At 45.3% G+C, this 27236-nt stretch overlaps 1 protein-coding gene across 1 annotated transcript in view; it reads left to right on the top strand.

The window, feature by feature from the left end:
- LOC145346307 (dedicator of cytokinesis protein 2-like) overlaps positions 1-27236 on the top strand; it is a 1149449-nt gene that overhangs the window by 785360 nt on the left and 336853 nt on the right. The window contains exon 29 of the mRNA XM_080193520.1: positions 24424-24518. Coding sequence (XP_080049646.1) covers positions 24424-24518 — 95 coding nt within the window. The remainder of the gene's footprint in view (positions 1-24423; positions 24519-27236) is intronic.

Here is a 27236-nt window from a genome sequence, read left to right as displayed (position 1 = left end):
AGCCCTTTCCTTTGTCCCCCCCACTCAAACCGTTTAATTGCTTCGAGTGACAAATGTAGACATCGACTCGGTTTTTTCCATTCTCTGAACTTTGTCGTATTTCATGGCCTATGAATCTTCATAATTAGCCTCTAGACTGCAGATAAATTGGATTGCTATCTGACTCGAAATAATGAGTGACGGGGGATAAGGCTGGGGAGTGCAGTCTAGGTAGAACACTCTTTGCGAGAGTCAGTGCAGACTCGATGGGCCAAATAACCTCCTTTTGCACTTTAAAGATTCTGTGATTCTTTCTGTGAAACCAGAAGGCAATCTTAATGTAAGCCTACTTGTAACTAATAAATAAACGTTAACTTTAAACAACCAGGAGGGATGGAATCAGGAGAACTGAATCATAGAATCACTAACTAAAGTGCAGAAGGAGGCCATTCGGCCCATTGAGACTGCACTGACCGCAATCCCAGCCAGTCCCACTCCCATAGCCCCACATGTTTACCCTTCCAATCCCCCTGACACTAGGGTTAAATTAGCATGGCCAATCAACTTATCCCAGACTCCGCGCAGACACTGACCCAAATCAGGCAATGAACCCAGGTCTCTGGCGCTACGAGGCAAAGGTGCCAGCCACTGTGCCACCGTGCCACCAGTTTGCATAGGAAGACAGTACATCGCAAGGTTGTTGGAGTGTGGGGCAGCAAGATGGCACAATGGTTTGCACTGTTACCTCACAGTACTCTTAAGAGACTTCTGGATGAGTACATGGGATTTAATGGGATTGATGGTTATAGATAGACCTGGTAGGTAGGGATATGATCGGCGCAACTTGTGGGCCGAAGAGCCTGTTTGTGCTGTAGTGTTCTATGTTCTTCAGTGCCAATGGCTGAGCAAGCCACTCAGTTTAAGGGGCAATTAGGGATGGACAAAAAAATGCTGGCCCAGCCAGTGACACCCGCATCCTATGAAAGGATATAAAAAGTTATTCACCCGATTAGTTCCCACATTGACAAACATAGCAGCCACATGTACCATCTACAGCAGGACCCTACCAAGGTAACTTAGGCAGGACTTATCAATTCCACGATCACTTCCATCTCGAAGGACAAAGGCAGGCAAATACTTGGGAACACCACCTCCTGCAGGTTCCCCTCCAAACCGCTCACCATCCTGTCATGGGAATATATCACCGTTCCTTCACTGTCACTGGGCCAAAACCCTGCAACTCCCTCCCTAACAGCACTGTAGGTGTACCTACACCTCAGAGTCTGCAGTGATTCAAGAAGACAATTCACCACTACCTTCTGAATAGCGCCCACATCCCTTCAATGAAGTTTTAAATATCCTGGGTGTGTAGTATTCTCTCTGTCAGAGTGGCCTAAGAGCATTGGGAATTGGAATATTCAGTGGGCGGAATGTTCTAGTCCCGCCCACCTCGGGAATCATAGCAGGCGGAACACGGATCATGCTAAGGTCCATTGACCTCGGGAGAGATTTTCCGGTCTTTGGGCGAACGCGGCCATAAAATCCCGCCCAATATCTTCACTTTCAGCAAGCCCCTCACTCTCTTTGTCTCAACACTTTCAAAGTAATTTGGTGGTATCAATGTTTGGTGATATCGGTAAACTCCGACGACGGTTCATTCTTCACTGAGTCATGGTTCAATGAGTAGCACTCTTGCCTCTACAGCAGAAGGTCGTGGGTCCGAATCCCACTCGAGAACCTTGAGTACGTAATCCGGACTAGCACTCCCACTGCAGTACTGAGGGAGTGCTGTAGCCTCGGCGATGCTGCCTCTCGAACGAGACTTCGATTTCCCGCTCTGATCCCACAGTGCCATTTTGAAGAAGAGCAGGAAAGTTCCCTCTGGTGTTCCTTGATGTAAATTTTCTGGGAACAAACATCTCTGAAACAGCTTATCTGGTCAGGGTCACCTTGCTGCTTGTGGAATCTTGCTGTGCACAATTTGATTTCATAGAATCATAGAATCCTACAGTGCAGATGAAAGCCATCAGTCCATCAAGTCTGCACTGATCACAATCCCAACTAGGCCCTATCCCCATAACCCCATGCATTTACCCTACCTAGTTCCTCTGACGCTAAGGGCCATTTAGTATAGCCAGTCCACCTAACCCGCACATCTTTGGACTGTGGGAGGAGCACCCGGAGGAAACCCACACAGACACGGGGAGGTGAAAACTCCACACAGGCAGTGACTGAAGTTGGGAATCGAACCCAATCCCTGGCACTGTGAGGCAGCAGTGCTATCCATTGCGCCACTGTGCTGTCCAGTCATTTAATTTGATTTATTATTGTCATATGTATTAGTATATTGTGAAAAGTATTGTTTCTTGCGCGCTATACAGACAAAGCATAACGTACGTAGAAAAGGAAAGGAGAGGGTGCAGAATGTTGTGTTAGTCATAGTTAGGGTGTAGAGGCCAACTTAGTGTGAAGTAGGTCCATTCAAAAGTCTGATGGCAGCAGGGAAGAAGCTGTTCTAAAGTTGGTTGGTACATGACCTCAGACTTTTGTATCTTTTCCCAATGGAAGATGGTGGAAGAGAGAATGTCTGGGGGTGCATGGGGTCCTTAATTATGCTGGCTGTTTTTTCAAGGCAAAGGGAAGCATGGACAGAGTCAATGGATGGGAGGCTGGCTTGTGTGATGGACTGGGCTCCATTCATGACCTTTTGTAGTTCCTTGTGGTCTTGGGCAGAGCAGGACCTATACCAAGCAGTGATACAACCAGAAAGAATGTAAATTGGCTGCCAAGTCTCTGCGCTGGACAAGTGATTATTCTTCAGGAACTATTTTATTGGCTGTAATGTGGTTTGCTGAGCTTCTGAAAGATAGAATATTTCCACAAGTTCTTTCTTTCTTCACAAATGCAATGGATCAAACCAGGATCGATCTTCAGATTCAGTGGCTCTTGTGGGAGAAGAGTCAACAGAATTTATGTTTGATGTTAAACCTCCAATCTGAAAGCAACATTCTATTGTGGAGAAGAACGATCACTCCCTCTCGCCATTGCTTTAAACTTCTCCTTAAAAGCAATATCTCTGCCCAAATGTTGGACATCTCTCTAATATGTAAATGGAGGATCATACCACGCCCCCCCACCCCACATCACAGGCACGAGGGTGACCCAACAGCCACCACCCGCAGTTAGTTGCCTCACCCCCACCTCCTCATAAAAGAGATACTCCAACATGGGGTCATAAATGCCCCACCGCACCAGCACCACCCCGCCCCCCCCCCACCCCACCACTCCCCCTCCCTTTCAGGCCATAACCCTTGGTACTGCCAAACTGGCACTGCTCCTTCCATCCTGGCACTGACAGTTGGCAGTGTAATGCCATTGCCAGAGAGTCAATGCAGGATGCAGGGCAGCACTGCCAGGGTGGCAGAAGGAATGGTGCCAGCCTCTTCCAAAGTTGAAAGCTACTTCCAGCGTAAACGTGCTAAGCCAGCACCAGTAGTTGAAGAAGGTCCAGTATCAAAAAAAAAAGCCAGCCACTGTCTTCAGAACAAAGGGCAAGACTGTTTAAAAAAAAAACTGCAGTCAAAACCAGCAGCTGTTGACGCAAGTAGTACTTGAGATCAAAGAGAAAACATGTTTTAAAAAAAAACTGCAGTTCAAAAAGAGAAAGCTCTTCAGACTTTCTCACAGAAACCTTGAAAATAGAATCGGGGGGGGTTCGGCCCTTCATTTTGAGCACATCTGATGATAAAATTCAATATCCGATCCTGCCTCCCCACCATATCCCTTGATGCCTTTAGCTCCAAGAGCTGTATCTAATTTCTTCTTGAACTCACACAATGTTTTGGCCACAACTACATTTTGTGGTAGTGAATTCCTCAGATTCTCTTCGTGAAGAAATTTCTCTTCACCTCAGTCCTGAATGGTTTCCCCTTATCCTCAAACTATGACCCCTAGTTCTGGACTCCCACACCATTGGGAACATTCTACCTGAATCTCCCTTGTCTGATCCTATTGGAATGTTATAAGTTTCTATGTGATTCCCCTCTCAATCTTCTGAATTGCAATGAATATAATCCTAATCGAGTTAATCTCTCCTCATATAACAGACCTGCCATCTCAGGAATCAGCCTGATAAACCTTGGCTACAGTCCCTCTAAAGCAAGGACATCCTTCCTAAAATAAGAACACCAGATTTACACATACTCCAGGTACTCACCTATACTCACAATACTCACCAATACACACAATATTCACCAAAGCCCTGGACAATTGCAGTAAAACATTCCAAATCCTTTCACTGTGAAAGCCAACATACCATTTGCCTTCTTTACTGCCTGCGGTACCTGTGCACTTACTCCCAGTGACTGATGCACAAGGACACCAAGGTCTTGCAGAGCATCCACCTCTTTAAATTTACACCCATTCAAATGATAATCTGACTTCCTGTTATTGCTGCCAAAGTGATTAATAACAAAAAAAAAGCAAGAAACAAAGAAAATTACAACACAGGAACAGGCCCTTCGGCCCTCCAAGCCTGCACCAACCATGCGCCCTGAAATAAAACCCCCCCATCCTTCTGGAGACCATAAGCCTCTATTCCCATTGTATTCGTGCATTTGTCAAGACGTGCCTTAATGTCACTATCGTACCTGCTTCCACTACTTCCCCTGGCAGCGAGTTCCAGGCACCCACCACCCTCTGTGTAAAGAACCTGCCACGTATATCTCCTTTAAACCTTGCCCCTTGCACCTTAAACCTATGCCCTCTATGATTCTTCCAATCTGGGAAAAAGCTTCTGACTATCCACTCTCCCTATGCCTTTCATAATCTTGTAGACTTCTATCAGGTTGCCCCCCAACCTCCATCATTCCAGTGAGAACAAATTAAGTTTCTCCAACCTCTTCTCATAGCTAATGCCCTCTATACCAGGCAACATCCTGGTAAATCTTTTCTGTACCCTCTCCAAAGCTTCCACATCCTTCTGGTAGTGCGGCAACCAAAATTGAACACCTAACTAAGGTTCTATAAAACTGCAACATGTCTTACCAACTTTTAAACTCAAAGCCCCAGCCGATGAAGGCAAGCATGCCGTATGCCTTCTTGACTGTCTTCTCCAGTGTTGCCACTTTCAGTGACCTGTGTACAGATTCCTCTGCCTATCAATACTCTTAAGGGTTCTGCCTTTACTGTATAATTCCTATCTTTAATCTCACATCCATCCACATTTTACTGCATCTGCCATGCACATGCCCATTCACTCAACATGTCCAAATCACACTGAAGTATCTCTCCAGCCTCCTCACACCTCACCCTCCCACCCAAGTTTGTATCATCTGCAAATTTGGAAATAATACATTCAGTTCCCTCTTCCAAATCACTGATATATAATGTGAACAGTTGGTGTCCCAGCACAGATCAGTGACCCAATAGTCACTGATTGTCAATCGGAAAAAGACCAATTTGTGCCAACTCTTTGCTTCCTATGAGTTTTCTATCCATCTCACTTCCCGCTACCTCGGCAAAACAGACAGCATAATTAAGGAACCCACGCACCCCGGACATTCTCTCTTCCACCTTCTTCCGTCGGGAAAAAGATACAAAAGTCTGAAATCTTGAACCAACTGACAGAAGAACAGCTTCTTCTCTGCTGCCATCAGGCTTTTGAATGGACCTACCTTGCACAAGGTTGCTCTTTCTCTACACTCTAGGTATAACTGTGACACTGCATTCTGTACTCTCTCTATGAACGATATGCTTTGTCTGTATAGTGCGCAAGAAACAATACTTTTCACTGTATGTTAATACATTTGGCAATAATAAATCAAATCAAAATTACCCACAATCCCATATGCTTTAACTTTACATTGTGGTCTGTTATGTTAGAACTTGTTGAAAGCCTTCTGAAGTCCTACATAAACCACATGCACTGGTCTCCTCGGTCAACCGTACTCGCTACATCCTCAAAGAATTCCAATAGATCTGTCAAGCATGATTTCCTTTTTGTAAATCCATACTGATTTTGTCTGATTACACCACTGCCTTCCAAACGCTGAGTTATGAAATTCTTGATAATGGATTCTAGCAATGTCCCCAGTACCGACATTAGGCTCACTGGTCATTAGTTCCCTGTTTTCTCTCTACCTCCCTTTTTGAATAGCAGGCTTACATTAGTCACCCTCCAAACTGTAGGAACCATTCCACAGTCCAAAGAATTTTGGAAAATGACCACCAATGGATCTACTATTTCCAGAGCCACTTCCTTAAGCACCCTGGGATGTAGTTTATTAGGCCCTGGCAACTTATCCACTTTCAATCCTATCAACTGTGAAGGGAAACTAAAATGAAAAAAAGCTACTGCCTGCTGTCAAATAGCCTAAACCTGTTAGTCAGGAGGCTAGTTAATGGTCATGGAATATGAAATTGAATGTAAACAAAGTATTCCAAAGCATTTGAACTTGAAAAGAAACTGCATTGTTAAAAAAAGGCCAAACAAGAACAGATGTGGTGAAAAGAAGAATTGCTTGAAGCTTACTGGACCGTGATCTGATTGTATCAACAATGAATTGTTTGATCTGCTTTGGAGCTGTCAATCAAAGCCAATCAAAGTGCTCAGACAATACTTGCATAAGGACAAAAAGACTAGGGATGCTGGAAACGGAAATAAAAACAGAAAATGCTGGAAAATTTCAACCAGTCTGATAGCATCTGTGGAGAAAGAATCGAGCCAATGTTTTGAGTCTGGATGACCCGTCGCCAGCACTGCAGTTCATTCAGACTGTAAAGGGGACTCTCCCTTGTGAAAGTGACATCTCCTGTCAAACAGAATACTTCAAAGTTTAAAGTTTATTTATTTGTGTCACAAATAAGCTTACATTAACACTGCAATGAAGTTACTGTGAAAAATCCCTTAGATGCCACACTCCTGTACCTATTCGGGTACAGGGAGAATTTAGCATGGCCAATGTATCTAACCAGCACATTTTTCAGACTATGGGAGAAAACTGGAGACCAGGAGGAAACCCATGCAGAAACGGGAAGAATGTGCAGACACTGCACAGACAGTGACCCAAGTTGGGAATCGAACCTGGGTCACCGGCACTGTGAGGCAGCAGTGCTAACCACTGTGCCACTGGGTTACCGCCTGTGCATCCACGCCCCCACCCACCCATGTTGCCAAAGGGATCTTGTCATACCTGGAGCTTCTTAGAGAAGGCAACGGAATCAGCCCAGTGAAAGTGCCTTCTCCTGTCAGTCAGAGTACCACAAAGGGGCTTGATCATACCTGGTGCTGCCTTTCTGTAGAACAGGATGCTGTTGTGATTCTGGAGGCTTCGTGGTGTTCCTGGGATGGATTTTAATGTGACCAGGCCACTTTAAAGGTTTTACAGAACACAGGCAGTAATGAAGAACTTTACCAGGGTGAAATTACCACCCTGACAGTGATCACCAGGGTAACAGGAGAAGTCCAACCACGAGACCACCATCATGGGGGGAGACCCCCAAGATCAAGGCCTTGCCTGCCCCCCCCTCCCCAGCTCAATCCCCAGGTCCCTTGGGCCGTCAGCCCTCATTACGGCCAGAGAAGCCCAAGGGCACATTTGGAGGCTCCTTGACTCCCCTCAGCGCCGGGTCCCTGCCTCTCAGATCCTGAATTGCTGCCCGTGTGGCTTCTGTTGGGGGGAATGGGAGAATCTCAGGCAGGGGTTGAATCGGGATTCCAGCCCACTATCGACATTCAAATCTACTTAAACCCCTGCCCTGGCTGAGCACCTGATTACAGCAGGGGAGCAACCTATCATAGATCATAGATCATAGAACTCTACGTTGCAGAAAGAGGCCCTTTGGCCCATCGAGTCTGCACCGAACACAATCCCACCAAGGTCCTACCCCCATATCCTCACATATTATAACCATTAATCCCTCTAACCTACGCATCCCTGGATACTAAGGGGCAATTTCTTAGCATGGCCAATCAACCTAACCCGCACATCTTTGGACAGTGGGAGGAAACCAGAGCACCCGGAGGAAACCCACGCAGACATGAGGAGAATGTGCAAACTCCACACAGACAGTGACCCGAGCCAAGAATCGAACCTAGGACCCTGGAGCTGTGAAGCAGCAGTGCTAACCACTGTGCTACCGTGCTGCCCAAATCCTGGGAACAGGATGGATGCCCTGCCCATCGGAATGCTGATTTAGCCCTCTTGCCTGATACAATGGGCCGTTGGGATTCTCGGCTAGGGCTAGCAGTCCAGGAGAATCCCGGCCATCACTTCTCTTCTTTTCGGCAATGCTCAAGTTCCACACTGTCAAATGACTAAAGTTTACAAAGGTTTTTTTTGTGCTAAAAAGGTTTTGTAGAAATGTTACTGAGAGGCTGTCATGCCTATTTTAGGATAAACGGGGGAATAGGTGTTTTTCTAAGGTTGTAACAACCTGCGAACAAAATTGCAGGAACAAGCAGTTTTATAATGTGTGATTACTGGAAATGTAATTTTCTTAATGAGACGTTAATTATAGAGGGAAACAGACGTTTTATCATGCTTCATTGAAAAGGGAATATCATGTCTTTAGAGCAGAGATAAATTCCAAATAAGATGGTTTTGTTTGAGTTACTAAGAATTAAACTGCAAGGCACAGATTTATGCAGGCGGTTATTGTACTGCGTACAGTCAGTGTAGACGGAAATAGATGAAACATCAGAATACTTCAAACCAATTCTCTAAATGGCTTAGTTAGCATCACGAAAAGCAAGATCAAAGCTAAACTCATTCAAGGTCACCGTGTGGCTCTAAAGGTTGCTTTCATTGACCAGTGTAACAGTGGGGTGACATTTGGTGTACATTTAATAGCTTTAGACCCTGATAATGAAGGGAGTGTTTTTGTTTAAGGAGAATCTGTTTGTGCTCCAGTCTAGTGTGGAACCGGACTATGCAGGTCAGGAATGTCCAAGAGTAGATATAAAGTAAGAGTAGTTTATTTATTAGTATCACAAGTAGGCTTACATTAACAGTGCAATGAAGTTACTGTGAAAATCCCCTAGTCACCACACTCCCTGCACCTGTTCGGATACACTGAGGGAGAATTGAGCATGGCCAATCCACCTAACCAGCTGATCTTCCGGACTGTGGGAGGAAACCAAAGCACCCGGAGGAAACCCACGCAGACACGGGGAAAGCATGCAGACTCCGCACAGAGAGTGACCCAAGCCAGGAATTGAATCTGGGTCTCTGGCACTGTAAGGCAGCAGTGCTAACCACTGTGCCATCGTGCCACTCCGTGCTGAGTTAGCTGATTTCAGCCAGGATGGTACTGGAGGTTGTTATGCATCTTGGGGCATGGCCCTTTAAGAGAATGGGTCAGGTGACCTGGGACTTAAGCTCCACCCTGAATGGTGTTTGCCCAAGCATTCTTGTGCTGACTGTGCAAGGATAAAGATGTTCATTTACAACTAGTAACCTTGTGGTCTATTATTAGGCCCAATATCATACCTCACACATAATAGAGGTGTTAAGATTGATTACAGTGTTCCACAGAGGGAGAATTCACCTTACTAAGACCATCAGAAATAGGAACAGGATTAGGTTGTTTGATCTTGCTCCGCCATTCAATAGGATCGTAGCTGATCCGACTTTCCCTCTAACCCTTGATTCCCTGAATGGTCACAAATCTATCTCAACCTTAAATATACACAAGGACTTTGCCCCCACAGCTCTCTGTGGCAAGAAATTCCGAAGAGTCTCAACCTTCTGAGAGAAGAAATTCTTCCTCATCTCTTCCTTAAATTGGTACCCCTTTATCCTGAGACTATGCCCTCTGGTCTTCTGAACACTATTTAGCAACAGTAGCCTGGACAATTAAACAATTATGGAAGTGGAAGCTCCATATGTAGCCACATCCTCAGGGATTAGAGATCCCAGCACATCCATGCAAATGATAAGGTGAAAGTATTTGCTGCCATCTTCCAGCCAGAAGGGCTGAGTGGCCGATCCATCTTGGCCTCCAGTTGAGGTCCTCAGCATCACAGATGCCAGCCATCAGTTTAAAGTTTATTCGTTAGTGTCACAAGTAGGCTTGCATTAACACTGCCATGAAGTTACTGTGAAAATCTTGCCACACTTTGGCCCCTGCTTGGGTACACTGAGGGAGAATTGAGCATGGCCAATGCACCTAACCTGCATGCCTTTCGTACTGTGGGAGGAAACCCCAGCACCCGGAGGAAACTCACGCAGACATGGGGAGATATTGCAGACTCCACACACTTAATCAACTAAGCTGAGAATAGAATCTGTGTCCCTGGCACTGAGAGGCAGCAGTGCTAACCGCTGTGCCACAGTGTCGCCCTGATGTATTTTTAACAATGCATATAATTGAAAATGAACATTATTGTCTCTTGGTGAGATGCTTTATCTTAAGAGGAAAACATTAATTTGGGGGAAAGTGTTTCGAGCATCACACATTGCAAATGGTGTTAAGGAGCTTGTGGAGGTGTTAACTAGGTCTCTGTTCACACATTCACCCCTGTGATTGATGGTTGTATATTCAAGCTCCACTCCGGGGTCAGGGTTATTTAATCTAGACTGCTCGTCGCATGCAGTGCTGAGTGAATGCAGCAATGTCAGCGATGCTGTCTTTTGGTGGAGAGGCTCAGATTGAGATCCTGCTTTTAAGATGGCAAAGAAGAACGGGGGGGGGGTGGGGGGGACCCTGATGTCCTGGTCTGGATTTTTCCCTCAATCGCCATCATGGAATTAAAAATTAATTGATAAAATATCTGGTTCTTATCTCATTGCTGTTTGTGGGATCTTGCTGTGCACAAGTTGGCTGCTATGTTCCCCAGATTACAGCTGTGACCGCATTCTGAAATTATTTGCATTGGTGAGGCCGCACCTGGCATACTTTGTGCAGATTTAGTCCCCTTATTTGAGGAAAGATGTAGTGGCGTTGGAGCCTATTCAGAGGAGATTCACTGGATTGATTCCAGAGATGAGGGGTTTGTCATATGAAGAGAGATTGAACAGTTTAGGCCGATACTCTCTGGAATGCTGAAGAATGAGGGGAGATCAAATTGAGATACATAAGATGATAAAAGGCATGGATAAAGTAGATGTGGAGTGGATGCTTCCCCTTGTGGGGCATTCTAAGACAAGAAGCCATAGTCCTAAGAAAGGAGGTGGCAAATTTAAAGCAGAAACAACTTCTCCCAAAGGGTTGTGAATCTGCGAAATTTGCTACCCTAAATTGCAGTGGATGCTGGGACAGTGAGTAAATCTAAGGAGAAGTTGGACAGATTTTTAATTGGTAATGGGTTGAAGGGATATGAGGAAAAGGCAGAAAAATGGGGATGAGGAGCATATCAGCCATGGTCGAATGACGGAGCGGACTCGGTAGGCCGGAAGGCCTAATTCTGTTCCTATATGTAATGAACTTAAAAACTTAATTGATTGTAAACTGCTTGGACCTCCTAAGCTTATAAGAACATAACATAAGAACATAAGAAATAGGAGCAGGAGTAGGCCATCTAGCCCTTCGAGCCTGCCCCGCCATTAATAAGATCATGGCTGATCTGTCATGGCTCAGTTCCACATTCCCGCCCTCTCCCCATAACCCTTAATCCCCTCGTTTATCAAAAACCCATCAACCCACGTCTTAAAAATATTTAGCGAGGCAGCCTCCACCATTTCAACGGGCAGAGAATTCCAGAGATTCACCACCCTTTGAGTGAAGAAGTTCCTCCTCAACTCTGTTCTAAACAGCCCCCCCTTTATCTTGAGGCTGTGCCCCCTAGTCCTACTGTCCTTTCTGAGCGGGAAGAATCTCTCCACCTCTATCCTATCCATCCCATTCATCATCTTATATGTCTCAATGAGATCTCCCCTCGTTCTTCTAAACTCTAACGGGTACAAGCCTAGTTTAATCAGCCTCTCGCTCTATGAGTGTCGCTCTATTGATTCCAGGGGTGGAATTTTCTATCTGCTCATGCCAGCAGGGTTCTCCGGTCCTGAATGGAGATTTGGTTGAATGCCAAATTCTCTGTCCTCACTGGTAATGGAGAATTCCAGCTTTCTTTCTACACACAAAACACATAGAACAGCACTGCACAGGAACGACCCCTTCAGCCCACAATGCGGAGCCTGACGCCAAATTAAACTAATCCCTCCTGCCTCCCTTGGTCTACCTAGTCCTTGCATATTCATGTGCTTATTTAAATGTCCCTTAAGCGCTCTTAATCGTATCTGCCTGCACTGCCACCCCTGGCAGCACCGACCACACTCTGTGCAAAAAGCTTGCCTCTCATATCTCCTTTGAACTCTCCCCCTCGCGCTGGACATTCCAGCTCCGGCTAAAAGACTCTGTCCATTCTGTCTACGCCTCTCATAAAATTGAAGGCAGCTCAATCAAAAAGAAAATCCAGAGAGTTTAGGCAGGACAGCAGAAAGACGATTCGGAGGAATAGCCGTGTGTGATGGCGGAGGGTTGGGTGAAGTGAAAAAGCAACATTCACACAGAGCACTAATTCAACCGTCACCCAATGCTGTCTAAACAGAATATTTTATATGCAAAACAGATGCATCCTCTTTGGTGTATAGCCGCTTGCTGAGCATCGAGCCGTCATGATCTATTTAGTTCATTTGATGACTTTCCCCTATTGCACACCATCCCAATCTGTGCACCCGACTAGTTTCTTTGAGGCTGTCCATTTACTGAGGGAAGGTCAACAGGAGTCCTTATGTATAAGATTAAGTTATGCATTGATGAACTTATTTCACAGCTTACAGGGCGATTCCCATAGCTCCAGCTGGATTGTTAATTCACAACAACCATTCCCTCTTGTTTACGTGGCCTGTTGGGTGGCACAGTGACACAGTGGTTAGCACTGCTGCCTCACAGCACCAGGGATCTAGGTTTGATTCCAGCCTCAGGTCACTGACGGTGCAGAGTTGGCACTTTCTCTGCATGGGTTTCCTCCGGGTGCTCCGGTTTCCTCCCACAGTCCAAAGATATGCGAGTTAAGTGGATTGGCCATGCTAAATTACCCCTGAGTGTCGCGGAATCCCTACAGAAGGAGGCCTTTTGACCCATTGAGTCTGTACCAACCACAATCCCACCCAAGCCCCACTCCCGTAACCCTCATGTACCCTACTAATCTCCCTGACACACCAAGGGCCAATTTAGCATGGCCAATTAACCGAACCGGTACAACTTTTTTGGACTTGAAGAAACCAGACCACCCAAAGGAAACCCATGCAGACATGGGGAGAAGGTGCAAGCTCCACACAGACGGTGACCTGAGGCTGGAATTGAACCTGGGTCCTTGGCGCTGTGAGGCAGCAGTGCTAACCACTGTGCCGCCATGCCGATTAGCAGGGTAAACGTGTGGGGTTACGTGAATAGGTCCCGGGGGTGGGGTGGGGTGGGGGGGATTGTCTTTGGGGCCGGTTTGATGGGCTGAATGATCTTCTACATTGTAGTGATTGTCTGATTCTATTTCCCTCTTTCTGCTGGGTCAGGGCACTCGCCCTGTATGAGCCCCATGGCTCACTCATGAGGACCCCTCCAGATAGAGTGTCCCAAACCTAATTCCTTTTTCAGTGTACGTTGCCACACACCTCAAAATCTACAATGACAGTTTGTATTTATCTCACGCTTCTGGCACAGAGAAATGATGCTTCACAAAGGCGACTGGTGGCAAGGAAATAGGTGCAACACCTAACAGGTGGAAACGGTAGAACAGATACAAAAAGATACAAAAGCATGACGTCACGTACCGACTCAAGAACAGCTTCGTCCCCGCTGCCATCAGACTTTTGAATGGACTTACCCCGCATTAAGTTGATCTTTCTTTATGCTCTAGCGATGACTGTAACACTACACTCTGCACTCTCTTGATTCCTTCTCTATGAACGGTATGCTTTGTCTGTATAGCGCACAAGAAACAAGACTTCTCAGTGTACATTAATACATGTGACTATAATAAATCAAATCGAATCAAAGTCACCGCCACTGGCAGAGCACATTCCAGGCACCCACCACTCCCTGCATGAAAAACTCCCCCTGCACATCTCCCTTAACCTAAGGGTCACAGGCTTAAGGCCTGAGTGGGATTGTTTTTGGCTCAAGAATGACCTCTTTCTACACCGTAGGGACTCTGTCACAGGCGGGTACAATTTTGTCTTCTGAAAAGCATTTAGACTGTTTCATAGGTAAAATGGGTATAGAGGGATATGGACCAAACGTGGGCAATTGGGACTAGCTTTGGGGTTTAAAGAAAGGGTGGCACGGACATGTTGGGCCGAAGGGCCTGCTTCCATGCTGTAAACCTCTATGACTCTATCGGGTAATGACTAGAAATGGGGAAATTTGCAGGGCTGTGGGGAACGAGCAGGGAAGAGTGTGGCAAATTGGATGGGTTCTTTCAAAGGGCTAGCACACAGGCATGATGGACAGATTGGTCCCCCCGTCTGGGCTGCATCGTTTTATGATTCTGAGCATCGTCGCAGTTGTCTCAGGTACGAGGCAGAAACAAATTTTTTTGTGTCAATAGCTTTTCATTTGTGCATTCAGGGAATCCTCTTATCAACCCGAATGAAATTACTTCTTGATATTCATCGAGGCTGCGTAAATAGCAAGATGTTATCACAAATTGTCCAAATATTGCAATGGATTTTTTTTTATTTCTTGACAATGTGTTCTTACTGGGCTGGAACTGAAGAGATTGTTGAAGAGATTACGAGGTTTCCCTGATAGGTTGCGTTTAATAAAGCGCTTTACACCCAATCAAGTGCATTTGAAGTGTCAAACACAAGCAAAGTACCTCGGACACTGGAAACCTGAAATCCAACTGGAACATTCTGGAAAAAACTCTCCTGGTCATTGAAACTAGAAGCAGTAGTAGGCCATTTGGCTCTTGGAGCTTGCTCTGCCTTGCAATTCATTATGATCATGGCTGATCATCAAACTCAATATCCTTCAGCCCTTGATCCCTTTACCCCAAGAGCTGTATCTAATTTCTTCCTGAAATTAGCTATAGCTCTTGGCCTCTAGTATTTTCTGTGGGGATGAATTCCACACCTTCACCACCCTCTGGTTGAAGAAATTTCTCCTCACCTCAAGCCTAAAATTATGACCCCTTAGTTCTGGACTCCCCCGCCATCGGGGACATTCTTTCTGAATCTACCCTGTCTAATCCTGTTAGAATTTTATAAGTTTTTATGAGATTCCCTCTCACTCTTCTAAACTCCAGTGAATATAATCCTAACCGAATTAATCTCTCTTCATATGACAGACCTGCCATCCCAGGAATCAGCCTGGTAAACCTTTGCTGTACTCCTTGTATAGCAATGATACCCTTCCTCAGATAAGGACACCAAAACTGCAACCAATACTCCAGGTGTGCCTTACTAACGCCCTGTACAATTGCAGTAAAATATCCCTATTCCTATACTCAAATCTTCTTGCTGTGAAGGCCAACATACCATTTGCCTTCTTTACTACCTGCTGTACCTGCGCGCTTATTTTAAGCAACTGATGCACAAGTTCAGGCAATTTTGAATACTTCAGGTTAATGAGTTAAGAACATAAGACCATAAGAACATAAGAAATAGGAGCAGGAATAGGCCACCTAGCCCTTCAAGCCTGCCCCGCCATTCAATAAGATCATGACTGATCTGAAGTGGCTCAGTTCCACTTTCCCACTTTCTCCCCATGACCCTTAATTCCCTTGCCTACCAAAAACCTACCTACCCGTGTCTTAAATATATTTAGCGAGGTAGCCTCCACCACTTCAACGGGCAGAGAATTGCAGAGATTCACCACCCTTTGAGTGAAGAAGTTCCTCCTCAACTCCAATCTAAACTGCTCCCCCCTTATCTTGAGGCTGTGCCCTCTAGTCCTGCTGTCCTTTCTGAGCGGGAAGAATCTCTCTACCTCTACCCTATCCATCCCTTTCATTATCTTATACGTCTCTATAAGATCCCCCCTCATCCTTCTAAACTCCAACGAGTACAGACCCAGTCAATTCAGCCTCTCTTCATAGTCCAACTATGTTCCACCAGAGTTCCATCAGAGCTTTTGGAATTCAGTCACTATTGTACTGTAGGAAACTCTGTTGTTAATCTGTGCACAGCAAGCTCCCAAAGCAGCAGCTATCTGACTCAGTGTTCGCCTGGCTTTTGCCAGGCAGCAACGAAGCCAGGGTGCTCTCTTCTGACCTCAGAGAAAGCTGCCCCACAGGGAGCGCAGGTACCTGTTCACAGCGAGGTACTGTCCTTACCCACCACCAGCCACTAGGCTCTGCCCTTGGCACGGGTTTCTCCCACTGCTGATTAACCCCCAACAAATATGGGATGAAGCCCTGAACTGGCCATCAATTGGTGACTTAAAGGCCTCAATCAATTCAGGGGCAGCTAGGTTTCCCAAGTCTCTCTGCCACTTGTAAAACTGCAGCAGGGGAGGAGCGGGCAGTAGGTGGTGGTCACGGCACCCATTGTATTTGTTTGGCTCCCCTTCAATCCCCACACACTCACCCCCCACCCCCTGTAAACTCACCATCAGTGAGGGAATAAAATCCAGCCTGATGCATCTCAATAATGTGGTCTCTGGAGGAGTATGCAATTACTGGTAGCAATTCCTGGGTTTCCCTGTTACTCTGTGCATGTGTGGCCTCTGGGAGTTACTATCAGTTCTCGTAGGATAAAGACAGTGAGTACTGATAGCTTCACTGTAATACCATGACAACATCCAGACCAATCTGTTGGTCCAGTCTAAATGTTGGCTTTGGACTTGAACTCTCAACTTTCTGACTTAAACCTTTACCCACGGAGCCAAATACTTCAGCTATCATGAAACTTGCAAAACAGCCAAAGATTTTTGAAAACTTGGAAAAGGGGAGAAAAAGTCCATCACGCAAATCAGCCCCCCATCCACTGACTCCGTCTACATTTCCTGCTGCCTCAGCAAAGCAGCCAGCATAATCGAGGACCCCACACACCCCAGACATTCTCTCTTCCACCTTCATCCGTCGGGAAAAAGATACAAAAATGCGTACCAACTGTCTCAAGAACAGCTTCTTCCCTGCTGTCATCAGATTTTTGAATGGACTTACCTCGTTTTAAGTTGATCTTTCTCTACATCCTATCTATAATTTTAATACTATATTCTGCACCCTCTCCTTTCCTTCTCCCCTATGTACTCCATGAATTGAATGTTTTGTCTGTATAGTGTGCGAGAAACAATACATTTCACTGTATACTAATACATGGGACAATTATGAATCAAAGTAAATCAATTCCTGGGTGGCGCAGTGGTTAACACTTGCCTCACTGTGCCAGGGACATGGGTTCAACTCCGGTCACATGTCACTGTCTGTGTGGAGTTCGTACATTGACGGCTTGGGTTTCCTTTGGATGCTCTGTTTTTTTCCCATAGGCCAAAGATGTGTGGATTAGGTCAATTTGGCCATGCTAAATTATCCCATAACAGGGAATTATAGAATCATAGAATTATACAGTGCAGAAAAGGGCCTTCAGTTCATTGAATCTTCACCGACACATTAGAAATACCGGAATCCCATGTAATCCCATTTACCAGCACTTGGCCCATAGCCCTGAATGTTATGATGTGCCAAGTGCTCATCCAGATACTTCTTAAAGTATGTGAGGCAACCCCCTCCCCCGCCCTTCCAGGCAGCGCATTCCAGCTTCTGGGTAAAAAATGTTTTCCTCACATCCCCCCCAACCTCTTGCCCTCACCTTGAACCTTTGTGCCCTCATGATTGACCCTTCAATTAAGGGAAATACCTGATCCTTATCCACTCTGCCCATGTCCCTCATAATCCTGTACACCTCGATCAGGTCGCCTCTCGGTCTTCTCTGCTCCAACAGAAACCAAGCCTACCCAACCTCTCTACATATCTTAAATGTTCCATCCCAGCCAGCATCCTGCTGAACCTCCTTTCTGCACCACCTCTTTTGCAATCACATCCTTCCACTAATGTGGTGACCAGAACTGCACACAATACTTTAGCTGTGGCCTCACCAAAATTCTATACAACTCCAACATGACTTTCCTGCTTTTGTAATCTATGTCTTAATTGATAAAGGCAAATGCCCCATATGCCTTTTTCACCACTCTAATAACATGCCCTTCCACCTTCAGAGATCTGTGAGCAAATACGCCAAGGTCCCTTTGTTCCACAGAACTTCCTAGTGTCCTACCATTCATTGAAAACTTTCTTGTCAAATTGCTCCTTCCAAAGTATATCACGCCAACATTTCAGTGTTAAATTCTATCTGCCACTTATCTGCCCATTTGACCATTCCATCGATATCTTATTGTAGCCCAACATGTTCCACCTCACTGTTAACCACCCATCCATTCTTTGTGTCATCTGCAAACTTACTAATCTTACTCCTCACATTAATGTCATTTATGTAAATGACGAATAAAAGGGGACCCAACACAGATCCCTGTGGTACGCCACTGGACACTGGCTTCCAGTCTCAAAAGCAGCCTTCTGTCTCCTACAACTGAGCCAATTTTGAACTCTTTTCATCAAATTACCCTGTATCCCATGTGAGCTTATCTTCTTTACAAGCCTCCCATGTGGGACCTTGTCAAAAGCTTTGCTGAAATCCATATAAACTACATCGACTGCACTACCTTTGTCTACGCACCTGGTCACCTCCTCAAAAAATTCAGTCAAATTTGCTAGGCATGACCTCCCTCTGGAATTCTCTGCCCATTGAAGTGGTGGAGGCAGCCTTGCTAAATATTTTTAAGACGCAGGTTGATGGGTTTTTGATAAGCGAGGGGATTAAGGGTTATGGGGAGAGGGCGGGAATGTGGAACTGAGCCACGACAGATCAGCCATGATCTTATTGAATGGCGGGGCAGGCTCGAAGGGCTAGATGGCCTGCTCCTGCTCCTATTTCTTATGTTCTTATGTTCTCTGACGAAGCCATGCTGACTATCCCTGATTAAGCTTTACCTCTCCAAATGGATGAACAGGGTAAATGCATGGGAGTATGGGTGGGATTTCTGGCAGTGCAGACTCGATGGGCCAAATGGCCTCCGTCTGCACTGTAGTGATTCTGCTTGACTCAAACTTCCCTTGACCAAAATTCTCTCCACCTCTCCTGCGCGAGCTGCAGTTTAATGCGAACAAAGGGAATCTTGACTTCTTCATCTGAAGCCTTCGGGAAAGGGGAGTTGTTGCTTTTTAAATTACATTTCAATCGATCACTGTGCAGCAACTATTTATGCAAAAGTTCAAGGGATGCTAAAATTAATCAAAGGCAGTCAGTCCCCAGGAGCAAAATAACGGAAATATAGAAACACAGTTCCTATCACTCGCTCTCACCAACTTCAAACATTAAATATGGGTCACTGAAGGACTTGTACAGAGGTTTCGTGGAGTCCCTGGAGATTAACATCAGAGTCAAGAATGGTGTCAGTACCTTGCACACTGTACTAATTCATAGAAGTTTTCATCCAAGTTTTCATAGAATCCCAACAGTGCAGGAAGAGGCCATTTGGCCCATCGATTCTGCGCAATCTCACCCAAGGGCCTAGCCCCATAACCCCGCCTAATTATCCTGCTACTAAGGGTCCCCCCTGACACTAAGGGTAACTTATCATGGCCAATTCACCAAGCCTACACATCTTTGGAGGAAACCGGAGCACCCGGAGGAAACCCACACAGAAACAGGGAGGACGTGCAAACTCCGCACAGACAGTGACCCAAGCCAGGGATCGAACCCAGGTTCCCCGGTGCTGTGAGGTAGCAGTGCTGATCATTCTCCTCTCTCTATTTTATGCCCTTGTCCTATTTCTCCCGAAGGAGGAATCACACTGGATTAAGCTTCTACAGGGGCCTCCCAATATCTGATTAAAATGGTCTTCCTTTACAGCAGAGCTGGGGTGTGAGAGCTATCAGACCATTTGGACCTGAAGGGCTGAATAGTCTGCTCCTGCTTTTATTTTCTCTGTTTGCCCTTCCATCCATTAGTATCAAAAGGCAAGCAACTCTCAACCTTCTCTCCCCACAAGAGTATTCATCCAGAGACCCACAGACTTCATGGGGTCCGGGGTCAATGTTGAGGGGTCCCAGGACAACTCCCACCCGACTGTATATCTATGTACAGAGAATTATACTGCACAGATGGGGGCCTTTTGGCCCAGTGTGACTGTGATGGCTCTTTGAAACAGATAGCCCCACTGCTTTTTAAAAATTAATTCATGGGATATGGGCATCACTGGCTAGGCCAGCATTTATTGTTTGATCCTAGTTAGAAGGTAGTGGTGAGCTGCCTTCTTGAATTGTTGCAGTCCACCCACAGTGCTGTTAGAGAGGGAGTCCCAGGATTTTGACCCAATGACAGCGAAAGAATGGTGATGTGTTTCCAAGTCAGGATGGCAACTGACCCTGAGATCTTTCCACAGAACTCATCAATTGTTCTTTACTTTTCAATTATACATTCAACTTTCCCTGGAAATTTACTATAGAAATTGCTTCTGTTGTCTTTTGGGCCATGCATTCCAGATCATAATGTAAAGTTTATTTATTAGTCACAAGTAAGGCTTACAGTAACACTGCAATGAAGTTACTGTGAAATTCCTGTAGCCGCCACAGTCAGGCACCTGTTCGGGTCAACGCATCTAAGTAGCACATCCTTCAGAACGTGGGAGGAAACCAGAGCACCCAGAGGAAACCCATGCAGACACGGGGAGAACATGCAAACACGACACAAACAGTGACCCAAGCCAGGAATCAAACCTAGGTCCCTGGAGCTATGAGGCAGCAGTGCTACCCACTGTGCCACTGCGCTGTCCATATGTATGTATTAGTGATTCCTTGTTGCCACAGTTGAGTTGGTTATCTGTTCATTTCTGGGGATGGTTGAGTCAGCTACATGGGTGGGGCTTGTCTAACAGATGGGAAAGACCAGGGAAAGACAGCAAGATTCCTTCCATCAGTGAAATTAGTGAACAAGCTGCCATTTCACAACAAGCCAACAGTATCCTGGTCACTTTTAGCAGTTCCAACGTTTTTACTTTCAGATGTTTGAATTGAATTAAAATTCCTGAATTGCTGACAGTACAATTTGAACTTCTGGATTAATGAGTCCAACCATTTCACCATTGGTATTGTATAAAGTCAAGTTTCTGAATGGGGTTCTGGTGGCATAGTGGTAATGGTTAAAATCCTACCATGCTAGGCAGTGGAATGTAAATTTGATTAGTAAATCTGCAATTAAAAGCTAATTTTAGTAAAGATGACAATTAATTCATTATTAATTGTGATTTGTTTAAAACTCATCTGGTTCACAAACATCCTTTCAAGAATGAAATCTGCCTTCCTTACCCAATCTGACCAATGTGGTTGACTCTGAAATAGTCTCACCAGCTCCTCAGATGTATCAAACCACAACAGAAGAGTTGGTAAGGAATGAAATGGGATGGGCCAGGCAGCAGTGACTGAAACAGTGGAAAAAACAAAGACAAATCTAGCCCTGTTAACCCTGCAAATTCCTCCTGACTACCATCTGGCAGCTTGTGCCAACATTGGGAGAGCTGTCTCACAGAAACAATAACCTGACAGAGTCTCACCCACAGAATCATAGCTGACAGAGTTCCGGACACCACTATCACATTGATTTGATTTATTATTGGCACATGTGTTAGTATACAGTGAAAAGTGTTGTTTCTTGTGCGCAATACAGGCAAAGCATACTGTTCATAGAGAAGGAAACGAGAGACTGCAGAATGTAGTGTTACAGCCATAGCTAGGGTGTAGGGAAAGATCCGCTTAATGCAAGGTAAGTCCATTCAAAAGCCTGATGGCAGCAGGGGAGAAGCTGTTCTTGAATCGGTTGATATGTAACCTCAGATTTTTGTATCTTTTTCCCGACGGACAAAGGTGGAAGAGAGCCTGCATGGGATCTTTGATTATGCTGACTCATTTTTTCGAGGCAGCAGGAAGTGTAGACAGAGTTAATGGATGTGAAGCTGCTTTGGGTGATGGATTAGGCTTTGTTCATGACCCTTTGTAATCCCTTGCAGCCTTGGGCAGAGCAGGAGTCATACCAAGCTGGGAAACAACCAGAAAGAATGCTTTTTATGGTACATCTTTACAAGTTGATGACCTGCTAAATTTCCTTTGTCTCCTGAGAAAGTAGAGGTGCTGTTGGGCTTTCTTATCTGTAGTTAAGAGAGAATATAAGATATTCAGATATAATAGATAATCATCCCTGTCCTGAGTCCATGGCAACAACTCACCAAGGTTCCTATGGCCCCTAACTCTTTGAAGGACACCGCATACATGGGAACACCACCAACTTGCAAGTTCCCCTCAAAGTCACTCACCATTCTGACTTGGAAATATATTGCCGTTCCTTCACTGTCGCTGGGTCAAGATCCTGGAAAGCCCCTCCCTAACAGTACAGAGGGTGCACCTATACCACAGGGCTTCATTGATACAAAAAGTGCCTCACCCCACCACCTTCTCAAAGGCAATGGGCAAAACATGCTGGCCTCGCCACTGATGCCTGCAACGCGAGAGATGCAAAGAACAAATATCAAAGAAAATTACAGTGCAGGAACAGGTTCTTCGGCCCTCCAAGCCTGCCTGACTTAACTGAAACCCTCGACCCTTATGGGGACCATATCCCTCTATTCCATCTATGATTTAAAAAAATCAGGCAAGCGTTCTCCAGGATTACACTCCCACTAAAATGCCAATTCTTGTTGCGTATTTCCAGTCGAAGTGAAGTTAGCCATTCAGCCCATTGTGTCTGTACTAGCTTTTCATTGCCCCTTTTCATTACCCCTTTGGTCTACAATACAGTCTATTTCCTCCAGGTGCTGAACTTGTTGCCTCAGATTTCAGGGAACAATTCACTTGGCAATTAATTTGATAGATTAATATGTCAAAATATTGTATTGAAAACATTGCTTTGTTTCATAATTAAACAAAGTGTACTTCAGGTTGCCAACTATAATTAAATTTATTGTTGGAGCTTTTATTGCACGACTTGTTCCCACACTCTGACCATCCTTGTGGTGTACTGCCTTCCTCTGCCAACATGTAAAAGAAAAGAGTCTTTACCCTATTGTTTAAATGTTTCGAATCTTTATTTATTAGTGTCGCAAGTAGGCTTACATGAACGCTGCAATGAAGTTACTGTGAAAATCCCCGAGTTGCCACTCTCCAGCACCTGTTCGGGTACATTGAGGAAGATTTTAGTATGGCCAATGCTACTAACCAGCATATCTTTCAGGCTGTAGGAGGAAATCGGAGCACCCACGGAATACCTGCGCAGGCAGGGGGAGGATGTGCAGACTCCGTACAGGCAGTCACCCAAGCCAGGAATCGAACCTGGCGCTGGGAAGCAGGAGTGCCAATCATTGGATGATTCTTTACTATCAGCCAAACAGTCTTTTTTTTCCCATGTTTAATATTTACATAGAAACTAGAAGCAGGAGGAGGCCATTCGGCCCTTCAATTCTGCTCTACCGTTCATTTTGATCATTGCTGAACATCAAATTCAATATCCTAATCCCCCTTCCTCCCATATCCCTTGATACCTTTAGCCCCAAGAGCTATACCTGATTTCTTCTTAAAATCAGACAACATTTTGGCCTCAGCTACACTCGGTGTTAGTGATTTCCATACACTCACCACCCTCTGAGCGAAGAAATTTCTCCTCATCTCAATTCTAAAAGCACAAACTATGACCTCAAACTATGGCTCCCCCATCATTGGGAACATTCTTTCTGAATCTACCCTGGCTAATACTGTTAGAATTTTATAAGTTTCTATGAGATCCCCTCTCTGGTAAAGAATAAAATTCAGAAGAAATGACAAAAAACATCTTTTGTAAGTCTTGATAATTTTTCTCCAGAGCTGAACACAACAATGTCCTAAAGATTGTTCTTCAATCCCTGGAGAATCCAAGTCAACCCCAGAGTGTTTGTACCCCAGCAGAGCAGGAGTTAAAATGGAGTTGAAGATTGAGATCAATCATGGGCAGCCGGGAGGCACAGTGGTTGGCACTGCTACCTCACAGCGCCAGGCTTGGGCCACTCTCTGTGTGGAGTCTGCACATTCCCCGTGTGTCTGTGTGGGTTTCCTTCAGATATTCCTGTTTCCTCCCACAGTGCAAAGCTGTGTAGGTTAGGTGGATTGGCCATGGGAAATGTGCAGGGTTACGGGGATAGGGTAGGGCGGGTGTGGGAAGAGTGCTCGTTCAGAGAGTTGGTGCAGTCTCAATGGGACGAATGGCTTCCATCTGCATTGTAGGGATTCAGTGGTGATATTGAATGGTTCCCAATGGGCCATGTGGTCTTATTCTTGCTCCTTTTTCTTGTGTCCTTGCTTTCTTCTAGGTAGATTTGTCCTCAGTTCATGTGATCTTCTCTGACTTTGACCTCTTCTCTTCACAGGATTTCCTGATGGAGACCTTCATCATGTTCAAAGACCTTATTGGGAAGAATGTCTATCCTGCTGACTGGATGGTGATGAGTATGGTTCAGAACAGGTCAGTCAGTCCACTGGACTGCAGCTATTTTAATAGCTCCACCTTGGACTTTTTTACTTCCTGATTGCTTCATCCTGTGTGGGAAATGTACTTCGTGTTAATATCCAAGATCCACCCACTTCTGGTTTCCGCATCCAGTCTGTCTCACGCGGAGGGTGTCCTTTTGGAGACCGAGGACTGGATGTTGTACTTTAGGGTCAGAATTACAAGGGTCTGGATATTTCCTGGCTCAGCCAACGTGACCCAGGACAAGGTGTCCCCAAAGGACAGACTCTGAAATGAGTGTGGAGGATGCTGAGTGCAGAGGGAGGCTGGGTGGAAGGCCTTCCTTGGTCAACTGGCACTGTATGGAAGTCTTGTTTTAAATAACAAAGAGTGATACAGCAGAGGAACAGGCCCTTCAGCCCACCAAGCCTGTGCCGATCGCATTGTCCGACCTAGACCAACTGCTTGAATCCTTCTATTCACCGTCTGTTCACGTGTCTATCCAAATAAGTTTCAAATGTCACTAACATGTCAGCCTCAACCACCTCACTTGACAGTGCATTCCAGGCCCCCACCACCCTCTGTGTAAAAGCGCCCCCATACATCTCCACTGAACCTTTCCCCCCTTACTTTGAACTGTGGCCCCTTGTAATGTCATTTCTGCGCTGGGAAAATGTTTCCAACTGTTCATACCCCTCATAATTTTATAAACTTCTATCAGGTCACTCCTCAGCCTCCATCTTTCCAGGGGGAACAAACCCAGTTTATTCAATCTCTCCTCATAGTTCATACCCTCCATATCAGGCAACGTCCTGGTATAGAGCAACATAAACCAGCCCTCACTACTGACACACCTCACCATCCCTGACACCCTCGCACAAAACCCATGTTAACCCATGCCACCTCGTGCCCCACCCAGCCCCCATGTCCCCTCAAATCCTTCATGCCAACCTTTGTCCCCTTACCCACCCCATTGCCCTTTATGTCCACAATGTCAATGCAGTGCCAATTCTTGCCAACCAATACCCTTCCTCACACTATCCTTTGCCCTTTTACCTACCATGCCAACTCACCCAGTATCCATCATGGGGAGACCTCAGGACCTAAGCTAATGATAAACAAAATAAAGTTTCAAGGGTTCATTGTAGACTATTTAACAAAAGAAAGCTGCATTTACATTTCTTCACCCACATTATTCCCTGTTGCAACAAACATTTTACTGAGTTGCATAATCCTTTATATAAACATGCACTGGGGATCATAGTCCCACTTTAAAGAATCTATCACTGCTTGGAGCAGTCTGTCAAACTGTGAGATGACAGGCAACCTACTGTGATAATGGATGGTTGTGAAATCATGTATGCAGCACTAATTCAGCAATGGAAACATAAAGGCTTATCACAGAGCTGCTACAGTGCAGAAAAGTTCAAAGTTTTTTTTCATTGTCACAATTAGGCTTACATTAACACTGTAATGAAGTTTGTGTAAAAATCCCCTAGTTGCCACACTCTAGTGCCTGTTCGGGTACACCGAGGGAGGATTTAGCATTAACCAATGCATCTAACCAGCACATCTTTCAGATTGTGGGAGGAAACCAGAGTACCCGGAGGAAACCCACGCAGACACAGGGAGAACATGCAGACTCCACAGTGACTCAAGCCAGAAATTGAACCTGGTCCCTGGCGCTGTGAGGCAGCAACTGTGCCATCATACCACTATTCAGCCCATCATGCCCGTACTAGGTCTCCAGATGAGCAATATGACTTAATACCATTCCCCTGACCTTTACTCATATCCCTGCACATTGTTTCTTTTCAAATAGTCATCTAATGCCTTCTTCAAATCCTTAAAACTGGACCTTAACCACTCGCTGTGTGGAAAAAGTTATTCTCACATCACATTTTCTCGCTTTGTAAATCACTTTGAACCTGTCCTCTCTTGTCTTGAGCTTTTTATGACTGGGAAGAATTTTTCCCTATCTACACTGCCCAGCCCCATCATGATTTTGAGAATCTCTTTCAAATCTCCTCTTAATTTTCTCCTCTCCAAGGAGAACAATCCCAACCTCTCCAGTCAATGCTCATAACTCAAGTTTCTCATCCCTGGATTCTTGTAAATTTCTCCTGCATTCTCTCCAATGCTTTCACATCCTTTCTGAAGTGTGATGCCCAGAACTGTACACAATATTCCAGCTGAGGTCTAACCAGTGTCCTGCACAAGTTCAGTATAACCTGCTGCTCTGAACTCAGATTACTATATGTTCTATCTGCTCTCTCCATCTATCCTCTCACCTTCAATGACTTAATCATATGTATATCAAGGTCCTTCTGCTCTTGTGATTCCTTTAGAGTTGTATCCTGTATGTAGACTATATCTCCATGTCCTTCCTTCCAAAATGAATAACTTTATACTTCTCTGCATTCAAATGTCTTCTGCCACCTATCTGCCTACTCCACTAAGTTGTCTATGTCCTTTTTAAGTCCTCCTCACAGTTTACATTGTTTCCAAGTTTTGTATCACCTTGAACTTGGAAATTGTTCCCTGCACACCAAGGTCGAGATCACTAATGTGCATTAGAAAAAGCAATGATCCCAAAACCGACCCCTAGAGACGAACCTTTCTCCAGCCTGAAAAATATTCATTGACCATTACTCTCTGCTATGCAAAAGAGCACCATTACTCTCTGCTTCCGATCATTCAGCCAATTTTGTATGCGTGTTGCTACTGGACCTT

Source organism: Carcharhinus amblyrhynchos, chromosome 1, assembly GCF_965287045.1.
Source record: "Carcharhinus amblyrhynchos chromosome 1, sCarAmb.v2.hapA, whole genome shotgun sequence".
NCBI lineage: Eukaryota > Metazoa > Chordata > Chondrichthyes > Carcharhiniformes > Carcharhinidae > Carcharhinus > Carcharhinus amblyrhynchos.
This window is presented reverse-complemented; position numbering and strand designations above follow the sequence as displayed.